The sequence below is a fragment of the Parambassis ranga genome, unplaced genomic scaffold (genome assembly GCF_900634625.1).
Source record: "Parambassis ranga unplaced genomic scaffold, fParRan2.1 scaffold_31_arrow_ctg1, whole genome shotgun sequence".
Lineage (NCBI taxonomy): Eukaryota > Metazoa > Chordata > Actinopteri > Ambassidae > Parambassis > Parambassis ranga.
The window spans coordinates 656081-678349 of NW_021144801.1; the positions used below are offsets into that span (position 1 = coordinate 656081).

General features: G+C 41.0%; 1 protein-coding gene and 3 non-coding genes across 4 annotated transcripts; 2 read left to right on the forward strand and 2 right to left on the reverse strand.

Moving 5' to 3' along the window:
• Positions 1 to 8983: 8983 nt before the first annotated feature.
• On the reverse strand, positions 8984 to 11961 carry LOC114430899 (gastrula zinc finger protein XlCGF17.1-like). Its single transcript, XM_028398715.1, has 2 exons — positions 11923 to 11961; positions 8984 to 10594 (listed from the first exon to the last, which is right to left on the reverse strand). The coding sequence occupies exons 1-2, from the start codon at positions 11948 to 11950 to the stop codon at positions 9708 to 9710; spliced, it is 915 nt and encodes a 304-aa protein (XP_028254516.1). The 5' UTR covers positions 11951 to 11961; the 3' UTR covers positions 8984 to 9707.
• Positions 11962 to 15441: 3480 nt separating this feature from the next.
• Positions 15442 to 15512, forward strand: trnag-gcc (transfer RNA glycine (anticodon GCC)). Its single transcript has one exon. It is a non-coding gene; the product is annotated as a tRNA-Gly (tRNA).
• Positions 15513 to 16809: 1297 nt separating this feature from the next.
• trnap-cgg (transfer RNA proline (anticodon CGG)) lies at positions 16810 to 16881 on the forward strand. The gene has a single exon. It is a non-coding gene; the product is annotated as a tRNA-Pro (tRNA).
• A 4555-nt stretch (positions 16882 to 21436) lies between these two features.
• On the reverse strand, positions 21437 to 21508 carry trnap-ugg (transfer RNA proline (anticodon UGG)). Its single transcript has one exon. It is a non-coding gene; the product is annotated as a tRNA-Pro (tRNA).
• Between the last annotated feature and the right edge of the window lie 761 nt (positions 21509 to 22269).

Consider the following 22269-nt stretch of genomic DNA (forward strand, 5'->3'; position numbering starts at 1 on the left):
GTGGCTCCAGGTGTCTTCAATGTTGAACCTTTTCACATATTCTCATTTCCTGACCTACTGAATGTGGGTTTTCATTGGTTGTCCGTTATAACCATCAAAATTAAAAGAAATAAACACTTGAAATATTTCAGTCTGTGTGGAATGAATGTTTGCATTATACAGCTTTCACCTTTTGAATAGAATTACTGAAATAAATCAACCTTCTGATGATATTCTAATTATATGACCAGCACCTGTAGTGGTGTTTTGTTGCAGCCTGTGGGGTCACCATAGAAACAAAGCTATTTTATGAGTATGAGTAATGAGTACCCTAATTAAGACACCTGTGTGATTCTCCTTTCACTCCTGTCAGGGCAGATCCCATGTATTTTAATGGGGGTTGCACCCTCCGAACAACTTCTCTTTTTGTCCAAACCGAAGCCTTCATACCAAAAATAAGAACACCGTCAGAATTACAAGAAGTTGCTCTACACACAGTATAATGTTTATGTGTATGATGTCAAAGATGTGGAGATGGTGGCGAGTTACACAATATGGCTGCTCTGCTTCTGTTTTTGGTTTTACATGATGTCTTAATGGAAGAATGACCGGCACTCTCCCCAAACAGCTGGCTGTGAAGGCAAAACGGTTTGGTGTTCAGTTTTAAGAGTCACACCATCAGAAAGCCTCTCTCCACTTTGAGTGATGACATCATCCACTCTGCCTTTGATCATTCCACGCAATCAAAGTCAAAAGTCAAAGTCAGCTTTATTGTCAAATCTGCTATATGTGCTGGACATACAGAGAATTGAAAATTGCGTTACTCTTCACTCTGCAACATATAACATATAGCTAAAAACTTAAGATAAATATAAAGTGTAAAAAGGCACACATAAAATACAAGGCACAAAATGAAGGAACAATGGGTCATTCCTACTATTCGGTGCCATTTGAGCTTGGAAACTTTGTCTCAGAAATATCAAATATTACTTCATTTAATAATTTAATGTGTTGAAAGTCATTTTAAACTTAGAGAACAGCACAGTGGTCCAGCTCACAATTAAGCAGTTTATCATTTTTTACCAGTTTTTCCACACAAAACCTAGGAAAAATGTCCACCCTGTTATGGGACATTTTCAGCCCTATTAATAATAGTGATTGATTGCAAAGGTGTCATATTTACATTTTCTAAGTGCTAAAATGTCCCTTAACTTATCCTGCAAACTTATTTTTTACATAAGATTGATATACAAATATTATTCTAAAAACGATTGTTGTATTTTATGATGCAATGTTTCACAACCATGTTTCGTTTAGAATAAAAAAGGTATTTTTATGGAATTTGACCCCATCTTTAATTAATTTGATTTAGTGTTTTGTATTTCTTGCATGTAACCAAAATAATTTGCACGGTATGATTATTTAAATTTATTTATATCAGAAAAACACACAGGTAACAGGGTGGACACAGTGGTAACAGGGTGGACAGAGGGCAAACATTAAAACAACAAATTTCATCAAAAATAAAAACAATTCATTTTCTCTTCCACCATGAATAATGACCCCCAAATGTATTCTACACCCAAAATGAACTATAAGGACATTTTCTTACCACAACTAAAAATTAAACTACTTAACAGACCAGCAACCCTGCTGTTTTTCCAGGAAATCCCACACGGTCTTCTCCAACTGTACAGATCTCTTATTTAAAGGCTGTGGTTCTGTAATTAGACACACAATATGGTCATCCCTGTACCAGTTGATGTCATCTTGTGGGCTTGGCCAGTAGAACTTATTGGTCCCATTCTTGTGCATGCATTTTACACAGACATCATCATCAACTTCCAGTATTATTCCTGGATAGGGTTCACCATCGTAATGGACAATGCACCACTGTCCAATGTTTTCTTTTTTGATGACCTCAGGTCGTGATGGTTCCTCAACACGTGGATGTTGAGGAACCAACGAATGTGGACCAGCCATTTCTACCAGTCTCACCTCTCTCAGCTCGTAGCAAGCACAGTCAAGTACACCTTTGTCTGCCTGACAAAGGCAAGTTATATCCCGGATTTTTATTGTTCCCGGAGACAAACTGATGACCTGGTGAATTTTCATTGTTCCTTTAACAGGCATAAGTGGAGGCATGTCCAGTATTTCCTGGACTTTTCTTTCAATGGTTTCTTCTCCCACAAAAAACAGCTCCACTGAGGTACCTGTTTTCCTCAAGTGGTAGAACAAGCCTTCTGTATTGGGTATATCTTCCCCATGGCAGACAATTTTGTCAGCTGATCTTTTAAGGCTACCCCCAACACCATCAGGGGCCCCTTTTCCATGGCTGGCCTCAAAGAAGTTCCAGCTTATTTCTTTGAAGCCTTTCTTAAATGGCCTTTGACAGGAGGTAAAAGTTTCCCTTCTGTTTGTATTGAGTTGCTGGGCCATCACTGAACACATGGAGGCGATTGACCAGAGGGTATCTTTCCCTCACCATGTCCAACACAGGGCTAAGGTGGGCCCAGATAGCTGGGGGATCATGTCGCCTGGAAGGTGAGATGGAGCAAAAAGCCACTGGTGACTGCTCAGCTGCAGTGTAAAGCACTCCAGTATGTAAAGATGCTTGCTGGTGAGACCTTCCAAAATGGGCTGACTGGATTTCCTGAGAATACTTACAAGATTAGTTCTCACTGAAATCTATGTGTAGTAAACATTCATTGTTCTTTAGGTTTTCTCTGAGGTGTCTATAGGCCCCATACTGCCATCGGATGTTAAAGATGTGTCGTCTAAACCTGAAAAGCCTGTCATGGAATTTGCTTGCAAGTGCATCTTCTGTTGTCATCACATTATTCTTCACAACAATTGTTGACCTTTTTCCAGACTGTTCTCCAGTGTTTACTTTGGAATTGTCTTCTAGAGACCATTGTGTAAGAGAAATCTCAGTGTTTGTGGGAGATCTCAGCATTGAAGGTGTCAAACAGACACAGTTTTTGCACTCACCATATGCACAAAGTTTGGATTTGGGATTGCACATAGTTGCATCTGCCATCTCTTCCAGGTTTTTTGTTGCTAACAGCCCTTGGCTGTACAGGGTGTTGGCCATGAATTGTAAGTTCTCATGAGTTCTGCACTGACAGGTTTCTCGATCAGCTTCTGTGGGCATCACAACCCAAAATGGTCTCAGGGTGCAAAAGCAAGAATAAGATACATGAGATTCATTTTCTTCTAGGAACCTCTGGTGAAGATTCTTCAATGTGTCAGTCAGCAAACGTTTCTGTTTTTTGTCCTTGTTTTTAGTTACAGTTTGCTTTCGTCCTGTTGTCATCCGACTGACATCGTCTCTTAAAAAGAATGCCACTACTTTTTTCTTACACTCAACAGATAATCTGTCACTTTTCTTTCTTTCAAAGGTCATGAGTTCTCCATCTGTTTTTTGAATTCTTTTTTTTGAAAATCCCAATGTTACCTGTGCAGCCCTCTGCAGCCTGTATTTTTTTATAATCTTTCCAATTGTTGTTTTTGCAATAATCTGTTTATCTTTTTCCTTCCTTGTGTTCTTGTATTTATTTCTGATGTCTTCAAAAATTGACTCCTGCAACAACAATTTTCGTCTAATGCTTTTACTAACTGTTTCATGGCGCAGCAGTGAATCCACAGTAGAACGTGGAGATGTTTTTTCACTTTTTAAGCGCTGGCTCCTCTTCTTGTATTTTTCTTTCTTTCTTTTTTCCCTCTCTAACAAGGCCTTTAGACGTTCAATCTCCTTCTGGAGCCTCCTTCTTCCCTGTCTGACCTGCTTCCGTCCTGCAACTTGTCGCCTAACACAGGAATGATATTGTTACAATTTACAATCACTTAAACAGAAAAAAAAATCCTGTCTAAAACAATTTTAGGAAAGAAGGACAATATTAAAGTAGAATTATTATCCTCCAATACTGTTACATTTCTTTCGGTTATACTACCACTTTATTAGGCCACACCATATTATTGTATTAACTGCTTTTAGTTTTAGAGCTCATTTCACACACAGACACGCAAACTGCACTCAACATACACATAGATAATTTAAATATGAATTTAATGTTTACTCTATTAACAAAGCTTTGAATTATCATCTTTCTTCTAACCTTGAGGGCCCTGGTTGTGGGACATTTTGGTCTGTGGGACTGTCTGGACTTGAAGGAGGAGTGGTTGTTACCAGAAAGGTTGTTATGGCGCTGGCACCCTCCCTCTGCTTTCTCTTCTTTTCTCGCCACTTTTTTCTCTGTACTCTCTTCTCCATTTCACTGAGGTCTGACACTTTCTTTTTCTTCCCTTCCTCTATGTCTTTTTTCCATTTCTCCATCTCTTTATTGAGGCATCCCTGTCTTCTTTCAGGGTCTGCATCACGGCGGGCCCTGTAGCGCAGCTGCTTTTCAGCAGCAGACAATGGCGCCATATCTTTATAAATGTACAAATACTATATTAATTAAATCTTCCTTGAATTCCATGATACATTGATTAGAAGTAACAATACATGCTGGAAACAATTACTCATAGAACTGTTATGTCCACCCTGTTACTATAGAAAAAAGTAACAGGGTGGACACTTTTTGCTAAAGCAAGCTATTGCTACTACTGTAATGAAGAAAAAGCTAGCAAAAAGCTAACACAGGCAAAGATTTTAACATATTTATTAACCAAGTTTTCAAAATTATAAAAAGTAATCATTGTATACTATAATTAAGGGTAACAGGGGTGACGTCTTATGCTTTGCCACCTCAGTGATCCACTCAAAAATGTTGAAAAAGAGCATTTTCAAATGTGCTATTTACTCTGCTTCTTGCAGATGGCTTCCCTCAAAAAAAATGCTACTTCCTGATTGTCACATGACTAGATTAGCAGTCAGGTGATTTGTTCAGAGATACTTTAATTAAAGTAACAGGGGGGAGTCAATTCGGGGACACAACATATTTAAGTAAATTAAAGCATTTAAAATGTTTTTAAAAACAAAAAGACCTTTGGTGATTAATATCATCTTTAAGATTTCACTTTGATGGCATTTTTTTTGTTGGACTTTTAATTCAGATGTTTTTTGCAGAATGTTGGTATGCTAGAGAGGGGACATGGCACTTTAGATGACTTAAGCTAAATAAATGATTATTATTTAATAATAAATCCTGGAAACATGTTGTTGCATTCTATAGTAGAAATGCACTAATTGTACAACATGTGCCTAAAAGAAACAGCGTTACACCTTTTTTCTTTAAAATATACATTGTTGTATGATGGGGACACAAATGGCACCGAATACTAGGAATGACCCATCTACATTATATTGTATCAGAGGCAACACTGATTCGAACATCCCATTCACAGTGATTCCCGTCTCCACAAGAACATGCTTGATCTTATCGACAAACAGAACCACGGCTTTGTTCATTCGGGCAGCAGATTTAACAGCCGTATGCCCGATAAGTTCTCCTACAGCCAGCGCCACATCCTCCACACTACACAGAGAGCTTGCTGCCACTTTAACACCATGCTTTTGAGTAAGCATTGAGAAACCTTGATTGTCAGGTGCCATGGCGTTCGCCTGGCCACTGAAAAAAAAACACCTCACACAACCACCAAAAACTAAATCTACATCCACCCTACACCATAAAAAATAAACAAGACAATACAACACCAAAAAAAAGAAGGATAAGAAAGAAAAACAGTTTAGAAAACGCACTCTTCCACTCACACTCCTCCTGAATGGATGAAAAATAATCACTCCCACTTTTTACCCTGTATTTAACTCATAAACCAGCTGACAGTAGCAGTATTCTTACTTTAGTCGTTAATCAGCCTGTCATTGATGGACGGACTTATGTTAGCAGACAGTAGCTAACCTGTTCGCTAACCGACGAGCCAGAGCAGCACATCATGGATGGACGTTCTAAAAACACAGCACGCAGCATCAGACTCTCAGTCCATCAGGCTACAGTCCTCTGTCTCTCTGCCTGCAGCACTGCTGTCTGTCCGGATTGGCCCAAGCGGCAACCTTCGGGGCTCAGACTTGAAGCCCATGCGGAAGTGTCAAAACTTGTAATTCACACCGCAACCACTGGGGGCTGGCTCCAAAAGCGAGTAATTTCCCATAGACCCCCATGTTAAAATGGTTTACAGCCTGGTACAAAAAAACCACTCTGGTCTCAGATGATAGGTTCTCTTCTAGTGTCAATTGTAGGGGGGGGGTGAATGTTTTTACAACTCACTCGTTTCAATTGTATTCTGACTTAAAATTACGTATAATTATGGGCGTTGGCTCTTGAGTGACAGACAGTTGCCGTATCACAACGTGAGTTTCCTGCTTCCACGATCGCCCGCCCCCCTAAACCCCGCTCGTGCTCCCCCTCTTTGTCCATATTTGGAGTTTTGGCGGACGTGACGCTGCCAACATGGCGGCGGTCATCAACGTCCTGGAACCTCCCACCGGCTCTTCAGAAACAAACGGGTGACGTCACAGAAGCTCTGTCCATAGTTTTTGCTGTCGATGGTTTGGCCCCAAAACTTCCGTGTTGTTTAATGATCTTAACGGCAAGACCTCTCACTTCTTCGATCATTCACGGTGCTATACACAAACACGCAGTGACGTAAAATACATTATACTACTGGAACTGAAGATTCAACCACACAAAGCATCAAATACATTAGGTTTAATAACTGGTTCATCTGCTGCCCCCTCACTTCAGTAAAAACAGACACTGACATTCAGTCCAGTGATTGATTTTATGATTGTGTTCATGTTGGCTAAGTTAAGGCTGCTGCACGGTAATGTAATTGCAAATGCAAATGTAATTAGTTACATTACTTTGATAAAGTAATTGAAATAGTTACACTACTGTTACATTTTGAACAGGGTAACTTGTAATTGTAACCACTTACATTTGTAAAGTAATCTTCCCAACACTGCTTATTAATCAGCTTTTTACTAATATATACATATCAATAGCAGGACAGTCTGGAGAGAATTCCTTTTTGCATTTGTTGACAGTATTGATCATTTCTTGCTCACTAACTGCAGACAGAGAGATTCAGTTACTATTGATGGTTCTGATTCTGGGGACCGGGTCCTGGATGACCCCTTTAGTGAGAGTATCACTGGTGTCAGGATGGAAACAGTCCAAAGCTGATCAAGGAAACAGGCTGGGTTCTAGAGTGTTGCAGGTGTTTGTTCATCAACAGATGATCTCTGAACTCTGTCAAGTGTGCGGTTCACATGACACAAGTTCAGCTAATGTAACAAAATGACTCTCTTTAAAGGTCAGAGGAGGATCTGACTGTCTGACATCTGATTCTCTTCTGGACCTGTGCTAGATGGTGTGTGTGCATGGAGGAGCTCAGCTGTGCACTGTCATGCTGTGTGTGTCCAGAAGGAGGGAGGAGGACACTTGATGCTGTTTGATGGAAAACAAAGCAGAGAGCAGGAGGAGGTCAGAGTCCACACAGCAGCAGCTACATGCAGATGTGCTGACAGTGCAGCTTGATGAGGGCCGTGGAAACAGGCGTCTGATTGGAGGATTGTCTACAGGTGAGGCAGGAAGGAGACAGAGCCTCCGTGGCTCCTTTTTAGGGGCCATATGACATCATCATTTAGATGCATCCTCTGATTCTGCTGTCAGCATCAGACACATCGCAGTTTGATCAGTTTTCAGATCACACACAGCAGCATCAGTAACACTGAGCAGACATTACACACTCCATCAAACACACACACACACAGTCACTTATAACAGGGATAATAAGTAAAGTTCTTTACAGTAAATTCACAGCTCCTCACAGTGACGGTACAGCTCCATATGTAGCACTCAAGAGCCCAACATGCAATACGCATGTGCAGCGCCACACATGTACATAGTGATGTTACATCTGACACTGAAGCCCCGAGGCATGTATCGAATAAAAGCCTGTATTGTTTGTCAGAATATCACGTGGTCAACGGAAAACGAGGCCCCGTTTCTCTGCAGTCACTTGACCGCCTCGCTTTGTGATTCCACAATTTGAATTTCTGAAAACGGCTCGAGAAATACTGACAGTGTTTAGCGTGATTGTATCCAAAATGGAGCCATCAAAAAAGAAAAGGATGTCAGCAATTTGCAATATTGTTCCTAAATAAAATAAAATTCAATAAATCAATAAAGACACCCCCCAAACCCTGAATCTCCCAGTCACACAAGCACTTTTGTAATATATATATATATATATATATATATAATTTGGAATAGAAAATCAATTATAAATACAAATATCAATTAAAGCACAGATTTATTTATACCACATTCAGGGTAGATTTATTTCGTTTCTTTATCTTTACAACATGCAGGAATTCTGAAAAACCTTAGAAGACGTTTTATCACAGTTGGATTGCTTTTCATCAAATGACCAGCAGATGTCAGTACTCCCAAATGAGCTGTTAAATGGGGCTTCGTTTGATCAGCCTTTCAGCAAAGCAATTGTACTGAAAGATTTGATACACTTGCGGGCTTCATTACAACATCACTACGTGTACACATTGTTGAGCATTATCGAACTTTTGTCATATATTTATTGAAAAAGTTATGTCACAATAATTATAATAATTATCAATATCGTTTTTATCACCCATCCCTAGCACCAGGTGTAGTTTGGGTGGCTACACATGTGTTCAGAAACTATTCTGTTGTAGCAGCTGAGCTTTACTCCAATCCACTGTAACCACAAACACTTTCCCCTTCCCAGTCTGTTCATTCCTACATTCCTACAAGCCACAGCCCTCATTTGTGACGCAGGGAGCCGAAGGTGACAGGATCAGGAGGTTACACTTACCAAAATAAAAGTCTGTGTGAAGTACTTTTTAAAATATCTGATATAGCCTACATTAGTCAAAATCAAACTTCCATAAAATTCTTTCAACAATTTTTTTTCTAGATTTCTTTACAATACTGTTTAGCACTTCCCACGTTTTTGTATATTTTGTCTGTGTGCTACTAATTTATGATGATACCTTGTTTTTTTGAATTTCTAATACTCTTACAGTCAGATTTTTGACAAATTATTGCCGATTAATACATTCTAATACACCAGAAGCTATACAAATGTTACATGCTAGTTTGAGGAAATGACAAACTGCAGAAATGCAATGCACCTTTTCAGACTGAATATGTCCCAGGATGTTTTGCCTCCTGGCAGACAGCTAAAATAGTTTTAAAGAGATTAGTTTAACAAGAGGAAGGCAATTCATTACACTGGTCAATTAAAAAAATGAAATGAATGTGTTTTTTATTTTTTTGTAGACACGTACACAATTCAACATGACAGTTGTCAGTGACGGGGAATATGTTGTTATGCTTCAAGTAAACTTTGTTCAAAATCCGTGCATACAGCCATCAACTATACGAGCAGACCCCGTTTATGTGCAGCGATCTCCCACCTCATCTTACATTGCAGACACCGCTTTTCACACTCCTCACAAAAAAAGCGTAAAGCATTTCTCTCATCAGCTGTGCTCAGAGTGATATTTGCTCCTCTGCCCAGTTAAGTCTCTGCGTCCTTTCAACCTTTTAAAAAAAATAGTATTTTATATACTATATCAATGACTCAAACAAAACTTCCCAAAGGAACTTTTCCACACAGATGTTTCAGAACATTCTCCTATGGCAAACATGGCTTCTTATCTATGTGGTTCTTCATGTGACAAATGGCATCCAATTTTAAATACTACTGAAACTCTTCCCTCATGTTGGGATAGATAAAGGCTTCTCACCTATATGGGTTCTCATGTGGACAGTTAACTCACCATTTCGACTAAAACATTTCCCACATGTTTGGCAAGAAAATGGCTTCTCGCCTGTGTGGGTTCTCATGTGGACAGTTAACGCACCATTTCGAGTAAAACATTTCCCACATGTTTGGCAAGAAAATGGCTTCTCACCAGTGTGGGTTCTTATGTGGACAGTTAATTCACCAGATTGAATAAAACATTTCCCACATGTTTTGCAAGAATATGGCTTCTCACCTGTGTGGGTTCTCACATGGACAGTTAAATTACTAACATTACTAAAACATTTCCCACATGTTTTGCAAGAATATGGCTTCTCACCTGTGTGGGTTCTCACGTGGACAGTTAAATTACTAACATCACTAAAACATTTCCCACATGTTTTGCAAGAAAATGGCTTCTCACCGGTGTGGGTTCTCATGTGGACAGTTAAACGACCAGCATTCCTAAAACATTTGCCACATGGTTTGCAAAAAAATGGTTTCTCATCTCTGATAATTCTCTGATGTGCCTTACCTTTCCTCTTACATGAAAATGGTTTTACACAAGGTTTACATTTTAGAATTTTTTTTCCTGGAGGACAGTTATGAGAGAGAATCACGTCACAGCTTATTTCTGATTTGATATGATTACTTTCGGAAGCAGAAGTCACTATAGAGGGCTGAGTCTGTGCATTGAGTACATGCTGCTCTCCCTCATGATTGCTGCAGTGAACCTGCTGTTCCTCTTTAACCTGTGGGGGTTCTGGTTCCTCCCAGTTCAGACTGCGGTTCTTCTTCTGGCAACAGAGCTGCTGATCAGCTAAAATCAGCTCTTCCTCATAATTGTATTGGTGAGAGAGATCTGGAGGATTAAAGCATACAAGAAAACAGAATGTGATGATCAGAAATACATTACAGTTCAAAACAACTGCAGCCTCCACAGTTCTAAAAGTAACTTGACATTAGCATAGTGAATGCACACAGGCAAACATTTTGTTTGTGTATGTAGTTTGAACAGGGCTCTAGCGTGCGATATAAATTCTCAATGGTCCAACCAAAAAATATCTGAGGTCGTACCAGTACGACCAGCTGTTAGAGGGAAATACATTCTATGCAAATTTTAAAAGTCTCTGTTCTCCAACAACAGACACACATCAGGCTCATATCATGGTCTACACCTCCGTGTGTGTACTGCAGTCAGACTGAGAGCACAGGAAACCCAGAAGAAGAACATAGACGTTCTGTGCAGAGCTGATGCTGTGTGCTAAAGTTTGTTCCCTATTCCACGAGAACAGAGAAATCTCTTCTTGTTCCCGAGGTGCACAGCGCACACACACACAGACACAGAGCTTTTAAAGACGTTTCACTGCTGAACAGCAGAAACCACAGTTTAGGTGAACATGGAGCAGAGGAGGATTTGTTGCTACTATGCAGGTTTTGCTAATTTGCTGTTAGACCTGAATGACGGATGATAACTAGCCAGTAGGGCTGTAATCTCCCAGTCGACCGGTCGATTTATTAGTCGATATGTTCAAAATTCTGATTGGTCGACTTTTTGTAGAATTAATTTCATCAGGAGGAAAGTACTAAGTGCTAATGGGGACGTTTTCGGCGCACCCGTTTCACAGGTAACAGTCTATCTTTGAACACCCCCCTTGTTTTCTCTACTTTGGTTTAGCCTGACCCACTAGAGACAGATTGAAGCGTACCGGCCTGGTGGTTTAATCACTGTGTTAGGCTGCCCCGTCCATTATGAGCATATGAACATTGACGTATTTCAATGTTTTAGTCTAATAAATTGTTTTATAAATGTAGGTGCACCCGCTCGCAACAGCGGCAGCTCATCATTCGTTTGTCATTCAGAGAAGCTGCGCTCCTGTGTTCAGTGTCGCTCTGTGCGCAGTACATGTGCAGAGCGACATGATAGTGTCTGTAAATATGAAGGCTGATTAACTCTGACTGACAGCACTCAGGTAGTTTTAAGTAGTTACAGTACATGGTTAAATGACAAACACCCATTTAAAAAGTACTATTTAAAATGTTTGGCCGAAAATGGCCCAAAAGTGCATTTTCGGTTTTCACTGCTTATTATTACATCCGTTTGGCCTGATTATTTTGCGCTGAAATTAAATACACACTCGAGTCTGTCTGCTTTGACAGACTCGAGTGTGCTTTGATCTGACGTTTTACCTTGAGGAGCGTTGTGAGAGAGAACCATGTCATGGTTTGGTTCTGGTCCATCATAAGCAGCAGTTACTATAGAGGGATCAGTCTCCTCTTTCAGTACATGCTGCTCTCCTTCATGACTGGTGCAGACTTCCTGCTGTTCCTCTTTAACCTGTGGAGGTTCTGGTTCCTCCTGGTCCAGAATGGAGTTCTTCTTCTGGTTACAGAGCTGCTGGTCAGCCAGAACATCCTCCACTTGTAAACTGTGTTGTTGAGGGAGATCTGCAGGTCAGAGGGTCAGAAGGTTTACAGAACACAGAGAGATGTATTTTCTATATATAGAGAATTCTAACATGGAAATACCATCAGCTTTTCAGTAATGTCATGTCAACAGACATTCAGCAAGTCTAACTTCACGCACTACTAACTACTGTTGTTACATTATATCCCACACAGTGTTTCCCTGCCATTATATAGGGAGCAGCTGTTTTCTATACAGCAGATCATGACAGAAGTCATTTAAGGTCACCTTTCTTTTTATTAAACACAATAAATAGCTGCCCCATGCACACACACACACACACAGGCATGTTCAGCCAACATGTAATGATCATATCAGTGCTGCACTGTTTACTTTTTAAACATGCAGGTTAAACCACAACTCAGCAGTGAACTACACAAACCATGACGATGATGACAACAACATATAATGATGTCCGCGCATTCTAAGCAGCTGTTGTCTGTATGGATTGTTTAGTGCTGCAGTATTTTGATCAGGCAGATGCGCGGACACCAAAAACCTCTGTTGACGCCGCTAAACTTTTGGCTGTGAACAAAAACTCATATTGTTGTTGTTCAGGTCACGTTTGAACGGATGAACCGCAATAAATGAAAACGTTTATCAACTCGGGCTACATCGATGATGCTCAGCTCAACGACTGATGACGTACACAGTGGTAATGAGCGAGCGTCTTCACCAGCTCAGCTCCAAGTCATGAAGTCAGTGTCCTCCTGTCAGAAACACTATGTGCTGAATGTCCCTCTTTTCACACAGAGCCGTTGTTGTTCCGTGACATTGTCATGTTTACATACCTGTTCTGTGTAACTTGATCTCAGGCTTCAGGAGCAGATCCAGCAGTTTGCGCTGACGGTCCAGCTCTCCCTCGTACTGGACGATAGTTTGTTCAAACACTCCCAATATTTCAGCAGCAGCAGCAGTTAGCCGCTCGCTGATAAAAGCTCTCAGAGACTCCGCAGCAGCCATTCAGATGATGAAACACTCACAGTAGTTACACTTCTGTTCAGCTAGCGAACAACAAACTCCTTCTTCACATGTGCTGTCGCTGTGCTCGTCTTTTTCTCTTCCCCCTCCTTCCTTCTTTTCTTCTTCTTCAGTTTATTGGCGGTGGGAGCCACCTTGTAAGGCGCATTACCGCCGCCTACCGGACTGGAGTGTTACAGCAGCAGAACAAATAAGACAATGCAGTGTGCTACTAGAGAAGCATAAAAACTGGAAACAGATAAGTAACAAATAACCTAGATTTAAAAATACAATTAAAAACAATGATAAGAATGATTTTATCTTTTAATTAAAATAGAATTACAAATAAAAGAATAAAAGTGGAAAATTAAGAATAACCATGTTGGGCAATTAGAAGGCATTTGTTTGTATTTTGACTATATTTTGTTCTTTACTCAAATAAAGTGAGAACGAATATTATTTTTTCCTATTTGTTTAAGGTTCATGGAGAAACCCTGGATGTCCTCATGAAGGGAATGACTGTTGGACTTCTGAGTGGGTATGAAGGCATCCTGCATGATGCTTTCCCTGTTGAAATCTTCAATGTAGCTGTGGTGCTAGAGGAGACGATCGTGACATCAGAGATGTACCGTCTGGCTTTGCAATGCTGATGGGTCTCATCTACTGCCGCCATCTGGAGTACCCTTGTGCCATGAAGTACACGTTTGAATTCCTGCAGAGGGTCAGCCTGAAGGTCAAAGCTGACCAGTGTTCAGCTAGGATACATGGACTCAGGAACAACTTTCAGATACTGATACTGATACTGATGTATCCTGTATAGACTGCTCTGTACGTTCTCTAACCTGCTAGTTAACTGGTTGGGGTGGTGAAAATGTTATAACAGATGGTAACTGATACTGTTGTTTGAAACATGATCAGGGAATGTGCATAGAAGTTTTGTTGTACTAATCCCACTTTGCATCATTTGTTGTTAAAGAAAGGCTTTGTTTCGTCTAGTCGTTTGTTTTACCCGATGTTGCTGCTCTTCTCACTGCAGGAATGGGCATATATGTAAGAATATATATGCCTGGCAGTTTTTATATTGTACCTCCTTCCTTGTTGGAGTGAATGTTATTAAAAAACAGATTTTTTGTTTGAATAAATCATTTGAACATTTGAGTTGTAAAATCATTGTTCTAAGTAGAAACTACTGAAAAATATGAGTCCACATAATTTATAGTGACATTTTTTATTATCTATAAGTGAAAATTATGAGTTGAAATAGTGTGGAGATCTTCATTAGTTTGACACATTAAAGTAAGTGCAATTACAGGAGAAATACACCAAGTAAGTTGTTGTAACTCACAGCATCAAGTTTTGAAAATGAACAAATATTAGTTTACCAGAATGTTCAATTTACACTTTTGAGTTGAAACCAAGCTTATCTGAAAGTTGTATTTACTCACATTTTTAACTTTTGAACTTTCATTTCTAAGTTGAACAGACTTGAAATTTATTACAGTGAAGAGCTTCTGTTATTCACACATACACTCTGACTGTGCTTGTGTTGCAGCTACGAACTGAACATGGCAGAAGAAGCTCCAGCTCCAGCCGCCGCTCCGGCCGAAGCGCAGAAGAAGAAGGTCTCCAAGCCGAACAAGTCCGGCCCCAGCATCAGCGAGCTCATCGTGAAAGCTGTGGCCGCTTCCAAGGAGCGGAGCGGCGTGTCTGCAGCCGCCCTCCAGACGGCTCTGGCTGCCGGAGGATATGATGTGGAGGCCATCGAGAGCCTGGTGGCTAAAGGGACCCTGGTCCAGACCATGTTCACTGTTGTTGGCAGAAAAGTCAGAGAGCAACAAACTGCTGTCTTACATCCATCCTTCAGCTCTGTGCTCTAAGAGTCTGAGAATATGTGGTTTCCTTTGTTTACAGTGGTGCATGTCATGTGACTTTACTTATGCAACATGTATGATAATGTTCTGTCTCCTCTCATTTCCAGACGTGCAGCCAAAAACATGTGCAGTGATGATATGTGACGGTATCATCATGGTCTCAGAGAGAAGAGCTGAGTGTGTCTGTTCTGATCTGTGGATGCTTGTGTCTCTTCTCCCCTGTAGTTTCCTGCTTGTTGCTCCGTCACACGCCCTCTGCTGGTGAGCCGCGTCATTACACTCAACCGCCCATGTAATGAGGTGAACTTAACTTAACTTAACATAACTTTTGACTTTATGTGGAGGAGGGATTGATTTTGGAATGAGGAGGCTGCAACCTGCGATGGCACCACTAGATGTCAGCTTTTCTCAGCATTGGTGGTTCAGTGGTAGAATTCTCGCCTGCCACGCGGGAGGCCCGGGTTCGATTCCCGGCCAATGCAATGACCCTTTTAACTGAGGAACATGTGAGGGGACATATATTCACCTTCACATCTATGCTGTTGTTCAGCATGTTGTTTTTATATGTGTTAACAGACCTATCTGACTTCTGTTAACATCACTGTGACATACACACAGAGGCACTACACTTCACAGACGAGCTTCAGTGGTACAGTGCACATCACATTTGAAACAAGAGCACTTACCACTTTCTTTCAGTTTTTGTCTGATGTCAACAGGCATAGTTGACAATAACATCCTCACCTACAGTGTAATACTCAGAGTTTTTCATGATATCATAACAGGACATAATACATCTCTGTACATTTCTCATCTGTATATCTGCATGTCTTATGGTTGCTCTGTACATAGTCTTTATTTCTACTTTATCTATTGTTGCTGCTCAGGACCTTGTTTTCATGCTGCTGTAATGGAATGGAAGGAACGCTGACAACCAACATGGGTCATAGCAGCAGTCACCTGGTGCGGTCATGTATCAGCTGGGGTGTGACGCAGTGGCTCCGTCAGTAACTATGGGCAGTGTGTACGCACCCAGACACACATCATTGGAAACCAGCTTTAATGAGAGGTGAGGGTTGCAAAAGTCCGAACAAGAGCCTGTTGACAGAAAACTCTAAAGGAGAAGGTTGCCATGTTAGAAAACGAACGAGACTTTCTGCAGAAAACCATGACCATGACATCCACTGGTAGGTCATCTGTTCTTTGAACTCAAACGTTTGAACTAGTGCCGTCACATGATTAAAATTTTAATTACATTAATCACTGCGTTGCTGTATATTTATTGTGATTAAATATCACTCATTTGTTTAACCTATACTCACTGGATGAACTCAATTAAATTGAATTTTCCATCCAATAAATGCAGCAGAAATAGAAACAGTAAGGTGCATAACATTCCTCCAGGACATAAACCTTTGCATTTCAATATACCAAATTAAGTTGGATGAAACCCCCACATCGCTGGGCTCCTGTCTTCAGAACGTGTAAGCTGTCCTCCTATAGGGTTGAAAAACACAAACACACAACACTCATGTTGATCCTGAGCATCACATAAACATGTGAATCTTTCATTAATATTGAAGTTCCTCCTTTGTTCTGGGAAACTTACAGAAGCTTCTTTGAGAAGTGGTTCAGCTGGGCCATGAACTTCAATGCAGCGGCTTTATATTCCTAACCAGAAATCTTTGTTCATAACTTTACCAATGTCAAACTAAGAAGAACATGTGCTTTGTGTTGTTCTTCCACTGACTGAAACATGAAAAAAGAGATGTCACACATGGCTCGTTGGTCTAGGGGTATGATTCTCGCTTCGGGTGCGAGAGGTCCCGGGTTCAAATCCCGGACGAGCCCTTATCTTTGAACTTCAGTAGATAGGATGGCTGCTTCATGTTTACATTTACAGCAATATAACTTATGTTATATGAACATAAGTTCATATTCCAACTTAGTCCCTGTAAACAGCTGTCTGCTCAAACTCTTAGAAGCAATCATTCTAGAACTGCACTGCACTGAGGACCAATGTCCAGGGAGAGTTGAGGAAGAAGTACAGGGGCTGTAAGGCAGGAGTGAAAGTAGAGGCTGCATGTAGACATTTTAAGCCAGTGATCCCCTCGGCAATAATAAGGAATGTCAACTCAGCTGGGCCATGAACTTCAATGCAGCGGCTTTGTGGTGATCTGCAAGAAGTCATCATTCACCTTGAAAACAGTAGTAGTACAAAACAGTATTGTTAGTTGTAGTTACTCTCACACAGAATTGAATGGCTATAAAGAAATGTGAGTTTTCATTTTACATTAATTAATTAATTACCAATTAATTAATTACTGTTGACAAGTAAAAATGTGATTTAGTCAGTGGCGTAGGAAGCATTAAAAATGTGGCGGGGGGGACCTTCTGTGGGTGGGTACATCAGTATTAGGCTTGTGCAAAATCGTATCGTGTGCAATTAATCGTCAGAAAAACTGTAATCGATTAATATTTGCCACTTATCGATTACGGCGATTAGTGCCTCGTCATGATGACGCATTTTTGTGTGCGGCGTAGTCTCACCATCACCCGCGCACATGTGAGCCCACAATAACAATAATGGTGGAAGGCAGTGGTGTTCAGTTAAATAATGCGGAGCAGCAGGTTCCTAACATAAGTTCAACGTCTGTCACCATAAGCCCGAGCATGAAGAAAGCGCAACGAGGACACAACACTACACTACAGCTGTATATAGTGCCGCGACATGCATTAGGTGAAGCGTGGAGCGTTGGTTGTTGCTATAGTAACTGAATTTTTGCTCGTATCAAATGAATAAACTCCGATCTTTATTTACGGACTCCACAGCAAGATAGGAAACATTACAACAGCGAAGTCTCCTCCAGCAGATATTGGAAAGAATTCCACTCAGCCGAGAATCCGCGGTACGTTTAGTCATCGTGCTCCTTACGACCAAACGAAGCGCTGGAAGAACGTAACGTAGGTTGATTTGCACAGACACACATTTAAATGTGAAATTGTCCGGTTTGTTTATTTGTTTGTTTTTTCTGCTGCTGTTCTACAGTCTGAGTGAAAACATGCACTAGTGTGGGACATATTCCAGTCACAGGTTCATTTGCGCAGACACATTTTTAACTTTAATAATCACTGATGTGACTTTTCTGAACTTTGTTTGTCTATTTGTCTGTTTAATTTTAATGTTGACATGCTTTGTGACCTTAAGATAAAAACATTTGAAGGACAAAGTTACTTTAAATGTTTGCTTCATTATTATTTTGAAGCAGTTTGTGCCTCAATATTATCAATACATATTTCCATGGCTGGTTGGTGCCTAATCACCAGCTTAGCCTGTTAGAATGAAGTAGTTAACTTGACTGATGATTTGTCGGTATCATGCTAGAACACTGTGCCAATTTAGAGTCAAAAACATGTAAGTGCAACTGTCATCAATTAATCGTCAAATTAATCGTTATCGGCTAAATGCCACAATTAATCGTGATTAATTTTTTTGCCAATATCGCCCAACCCTAATCAGTATATATAGTAATAATATGAAGTAGTTGAGATTTCCTGTGGATTTTAACAGGTTGTTAAACTATTTTACCTACAGAAGTAAACACTTAATGACTATTTCAGAGACAGATTCAACAAAAACTCGGTGACAAACTAATTACAAGTGAAACAACAGTTTTGTCAAACATACTGGTGCTGCTACACTAACAGCCTCCATATCTGAGGCCTTCTCTCATTTAGAGACAAAAAACTGGCAAATCCCATAGAAAAATGAACCAAACTGCTTAATGCAGATAATACTGAAACACTAAAAATACTAACTTACAAAAGAATGCATGTCTTTATTTTTGTTTGCTTATAAAACTGCTGAATTCACAACAAACCTTGTGGATGTGTTTATAATGACGCCCTGCCTCATCTGCTACATCAGTGTTTCCCTGTTCATATAATGCTCCACTGTGTCCTGACGGTCCATCACATGTGTTTTATTCTTGCTGATAAGAATAGGAGCAGGTGGCTATGTGCACTGGCTCGGCGAGGCTGAAGCTAGCAGGCTAACAGGAGCTAACATGGCCTCATTACAACATGGGTTAATGCTGAAAACAACTCTAACTCTCCGTGTCTTTGTTAGAATCTCCTCATGTCCATTGTGTGTGGGGAGGGAGCAGAAAAGGCAACAACATGTCATCAGACAAATAAAACCGTCTACTGTAACTGGAAGTAAACAGCAGCTTCCTCCCAACTTTTCTAAGTTGATTTAACATCAACCTAACGTCACCTGGGGCCATGTGACAAACAGTCAGGCTTCAGCATGAGCTGGACTTTGTGGGATGACACTGACGTCACCTCCTCCAGCGTCGACCAGCACTGACGGTTCTCTTTACGGTGTTTTACGCTCGCTCGAAGAAAGCCACTGGCTTTGTTAGGTCCGTTACTATAGTAACGGTATTGCAGCGCTGTGGTAACCAGGAAAACATGGAGGATGGATTTCAGCGGTGAGGTTATTCTCTTACGAACTTAGTGGAACGGAGTTTTTCACGAGCAATCGAGACAGCATTAGGTGGAGTTTCCTACTCACTAAATGTGGGGGGGTCCAAACGGGCCGTTTTAAAATGTGGGGGGGACACGTCCCCCTCTGATATAATGGTAGCGACGCCTATGGATTTAGTAGTAGCCTAACCCACGTATTAAAGTACATCTGCATGCAGGTGGTCCCCTTACAATAGAACATGTTTATACCTTTTCCTTTTACTAAACAAAGTCATTTCAGCACGTTTACAGGTCTCCCCTGCTGTCTGTCATGTACGGCGCAGTTCCAGCCCGATGCACACCCAGCAGCACAGACACACACGCAGGGGAGCAGGCACCCACCAGCAGACAAAAAATATATAAAAAATAAAATATATTGCGAAAATATGCCGACTGCTTCACTTCAATAAATCACGACTGTATTGTTTCACATTAACTACACTTAAGCACTGGCTGTACCCCTGCATACAAGTGCTGCTTAGGCTAACACAGAGCGTTAGCTCTGGGCTAACGTTAGCCTGCCAGCTACACTACAAAAGTAAAGCCAAGCACTTTTGGATTGCGTTAGCTGGCGGCGAGCTGCGCTCTCAGTGTATTAAGGATGAATTCAACGTGCCTGTGTAGAAAACTCCAAGTACTAACCGTGTTTACCACTTACCTCTGACAGCTATATGACGCGACCATAGACGTTAGCTACAACGAATGCTAACTAATCTTAGCTGCTTGTAGCCTGTCTACCCCAACATGAACAATGACTGACATTTCTTCCTAACTCAAGGTCCATTTATCTTAAGGCATGCACATTGTTTCACATAAAGATAATAAACTTACTAAATAGAAGACAGAAAACTTACCAACAGTAGTTTCAAGCAGAGGCAGATGGCGGGTAGGACAGAGGCTGATCTCCTGCTCATGCTCTTGCTCTCTACTCTGCTAGTTAAACTCATTCGGTTTGAGAGGGCCACGGGAGTCAAAGCAAATATATATTTATGTTACATCTGCTAAACATATTTGGGTATTGTTGGAATTAATAACATTTTCATAAGACAAACAAAATAATAATGTTTCACCTCTAAGAGGGGCTTGAATCAGTTTTTTGAGTGCAGTGAGTCTGCTCCCCTTTGTCCTCAACATGTGTTTTTAGCATTACATCCCAGTCAGTGGTGTCAAAGCAGTCCCTCAGACCATCCTCTGCCTCAGCTGACCACTTCCTGATTGAACGTGTGGTTTTAGACATCCTTTTGACCAGGGGGTGTACTGTGGCTGCAGGTGAACCAGGACCATAAACGCCTCGGGGTGCTTTGTCTGCAGTCTTGCTGTTACTGTGTGTATCTTCTCATAGGCAGCTGATGCATCCGCGCTCGGTGGGGCGTAAACACAGAGCACGATCACGTGACTTAGCTCCCTCTGCAAGTAATATGGCCGCAGGCTAACAGTTCCAAGTCCTGACAACACAGTACCTTTTTCACTGAGACATGTCCTGGGCGTTCATTCGCACCAACGTTCATTCACATATATGATGAACCTCTGCTCTTCCCACAAGCGTTCGTGTCTCTGTCGGCTCTCACAGCAGTAAAGCCTGGTAGATCCACGTTAGCATCCAGTCTCATATCAGTGAGCCACGTCTCTGTGAAGATGTATAAGCTGCACTCACGGTAACTCTGTTGATTGTTCAGCGCAAACAGCTCATCCATCTTATTCAGTAGTGAGTTGACATTCCTTATTATTGCCGAGGGGATCGCTGGCTTAAAATGTCTACGTGCAGCCTCTACTTCAGTCCTCAGTGCAAAGACTTCTTCTCTTGGAATATGAACCTATTTGGGTTGATGTAAATGTAAACATGAGACAGACTATCTAATCTACTGAATTTCAAAGATAAGGGCTCGTCCGGGATTTGAACCCGGGACCTCTCGCACCCAAAGCGAGAATCATACCCCTAGACCAACGAGCCACATGTGACTTCTTGCTTTTCATGTTTCAGTTGGTGGAAGAACACAACACAAAGCACATGTTTTTCTTAGTTTGACATTGGTTAAGATATGTACAAAGATTTCAGGTTAGGAATATATAGTGTTGCTCCTGAAGAGGGACTTGAACCCTGGGCCCTCAGATTAAAAGTCTTATTTCCTGCAAGATCCACCCACAGAGATCCTGAACACATAAAACTCAGATTCCCAACCAGAATAGTAGCAGAACTGAAGACACCACTTGGAGGAGTGTCTTCAAAAACCAATCCTTGAGTCCAATGTACCAACCAGCACACAGTAAGTGAAACAGGCATGTCCACGCTTCAACAATGAAAACACAGATTGGCCGTATGGGGATCGAGCTAATCGGTCGAGCCCTATTGATTAAATGATGTTATGATGTTATTCGGGAATTCTGCCTATCATTCCGGAATACTGATGTCTATACTGGAATGCTACTGTTTATTCTGGATTTCTGCATTTCATTCCAAAATTTTGTCTTTCATTATGGACTGCTTTTCATTCTGGAATGGTGTCTTTCATTCCGCAAATCTGCTTTTCATTCTGTTATGCTGACTTTTGTCCTGGAATGTTGCCTTCCATTTTGGAACGCACGCTTCCATGACATCACAGGCCGCTGTTGGGTTAGGGGTTTAATCCCAGAATTTTGTCTACCATTCCAGGACCCTGCCTATCATTCTGGAGTGGGTGGATGGATGTCTATTCCAGGATGCTCTCATTCTAG

Excerpts from the sequence above, each read along its gene's own strand:
- LOC114430899 (XM_028398715.1), bottom strand. The coding sequence starts at position 11,950 with ATGGTTCTCTCTCACAACGCTCCTCAAG. Across the intron at positions 10,595-11,922 it reads CTCTCACAACGCTCCTCAAG|ATCTCTCTCACCAATACAAT; the intron begins GTAAAACGTCAG and ends TTAATCCTCCAG.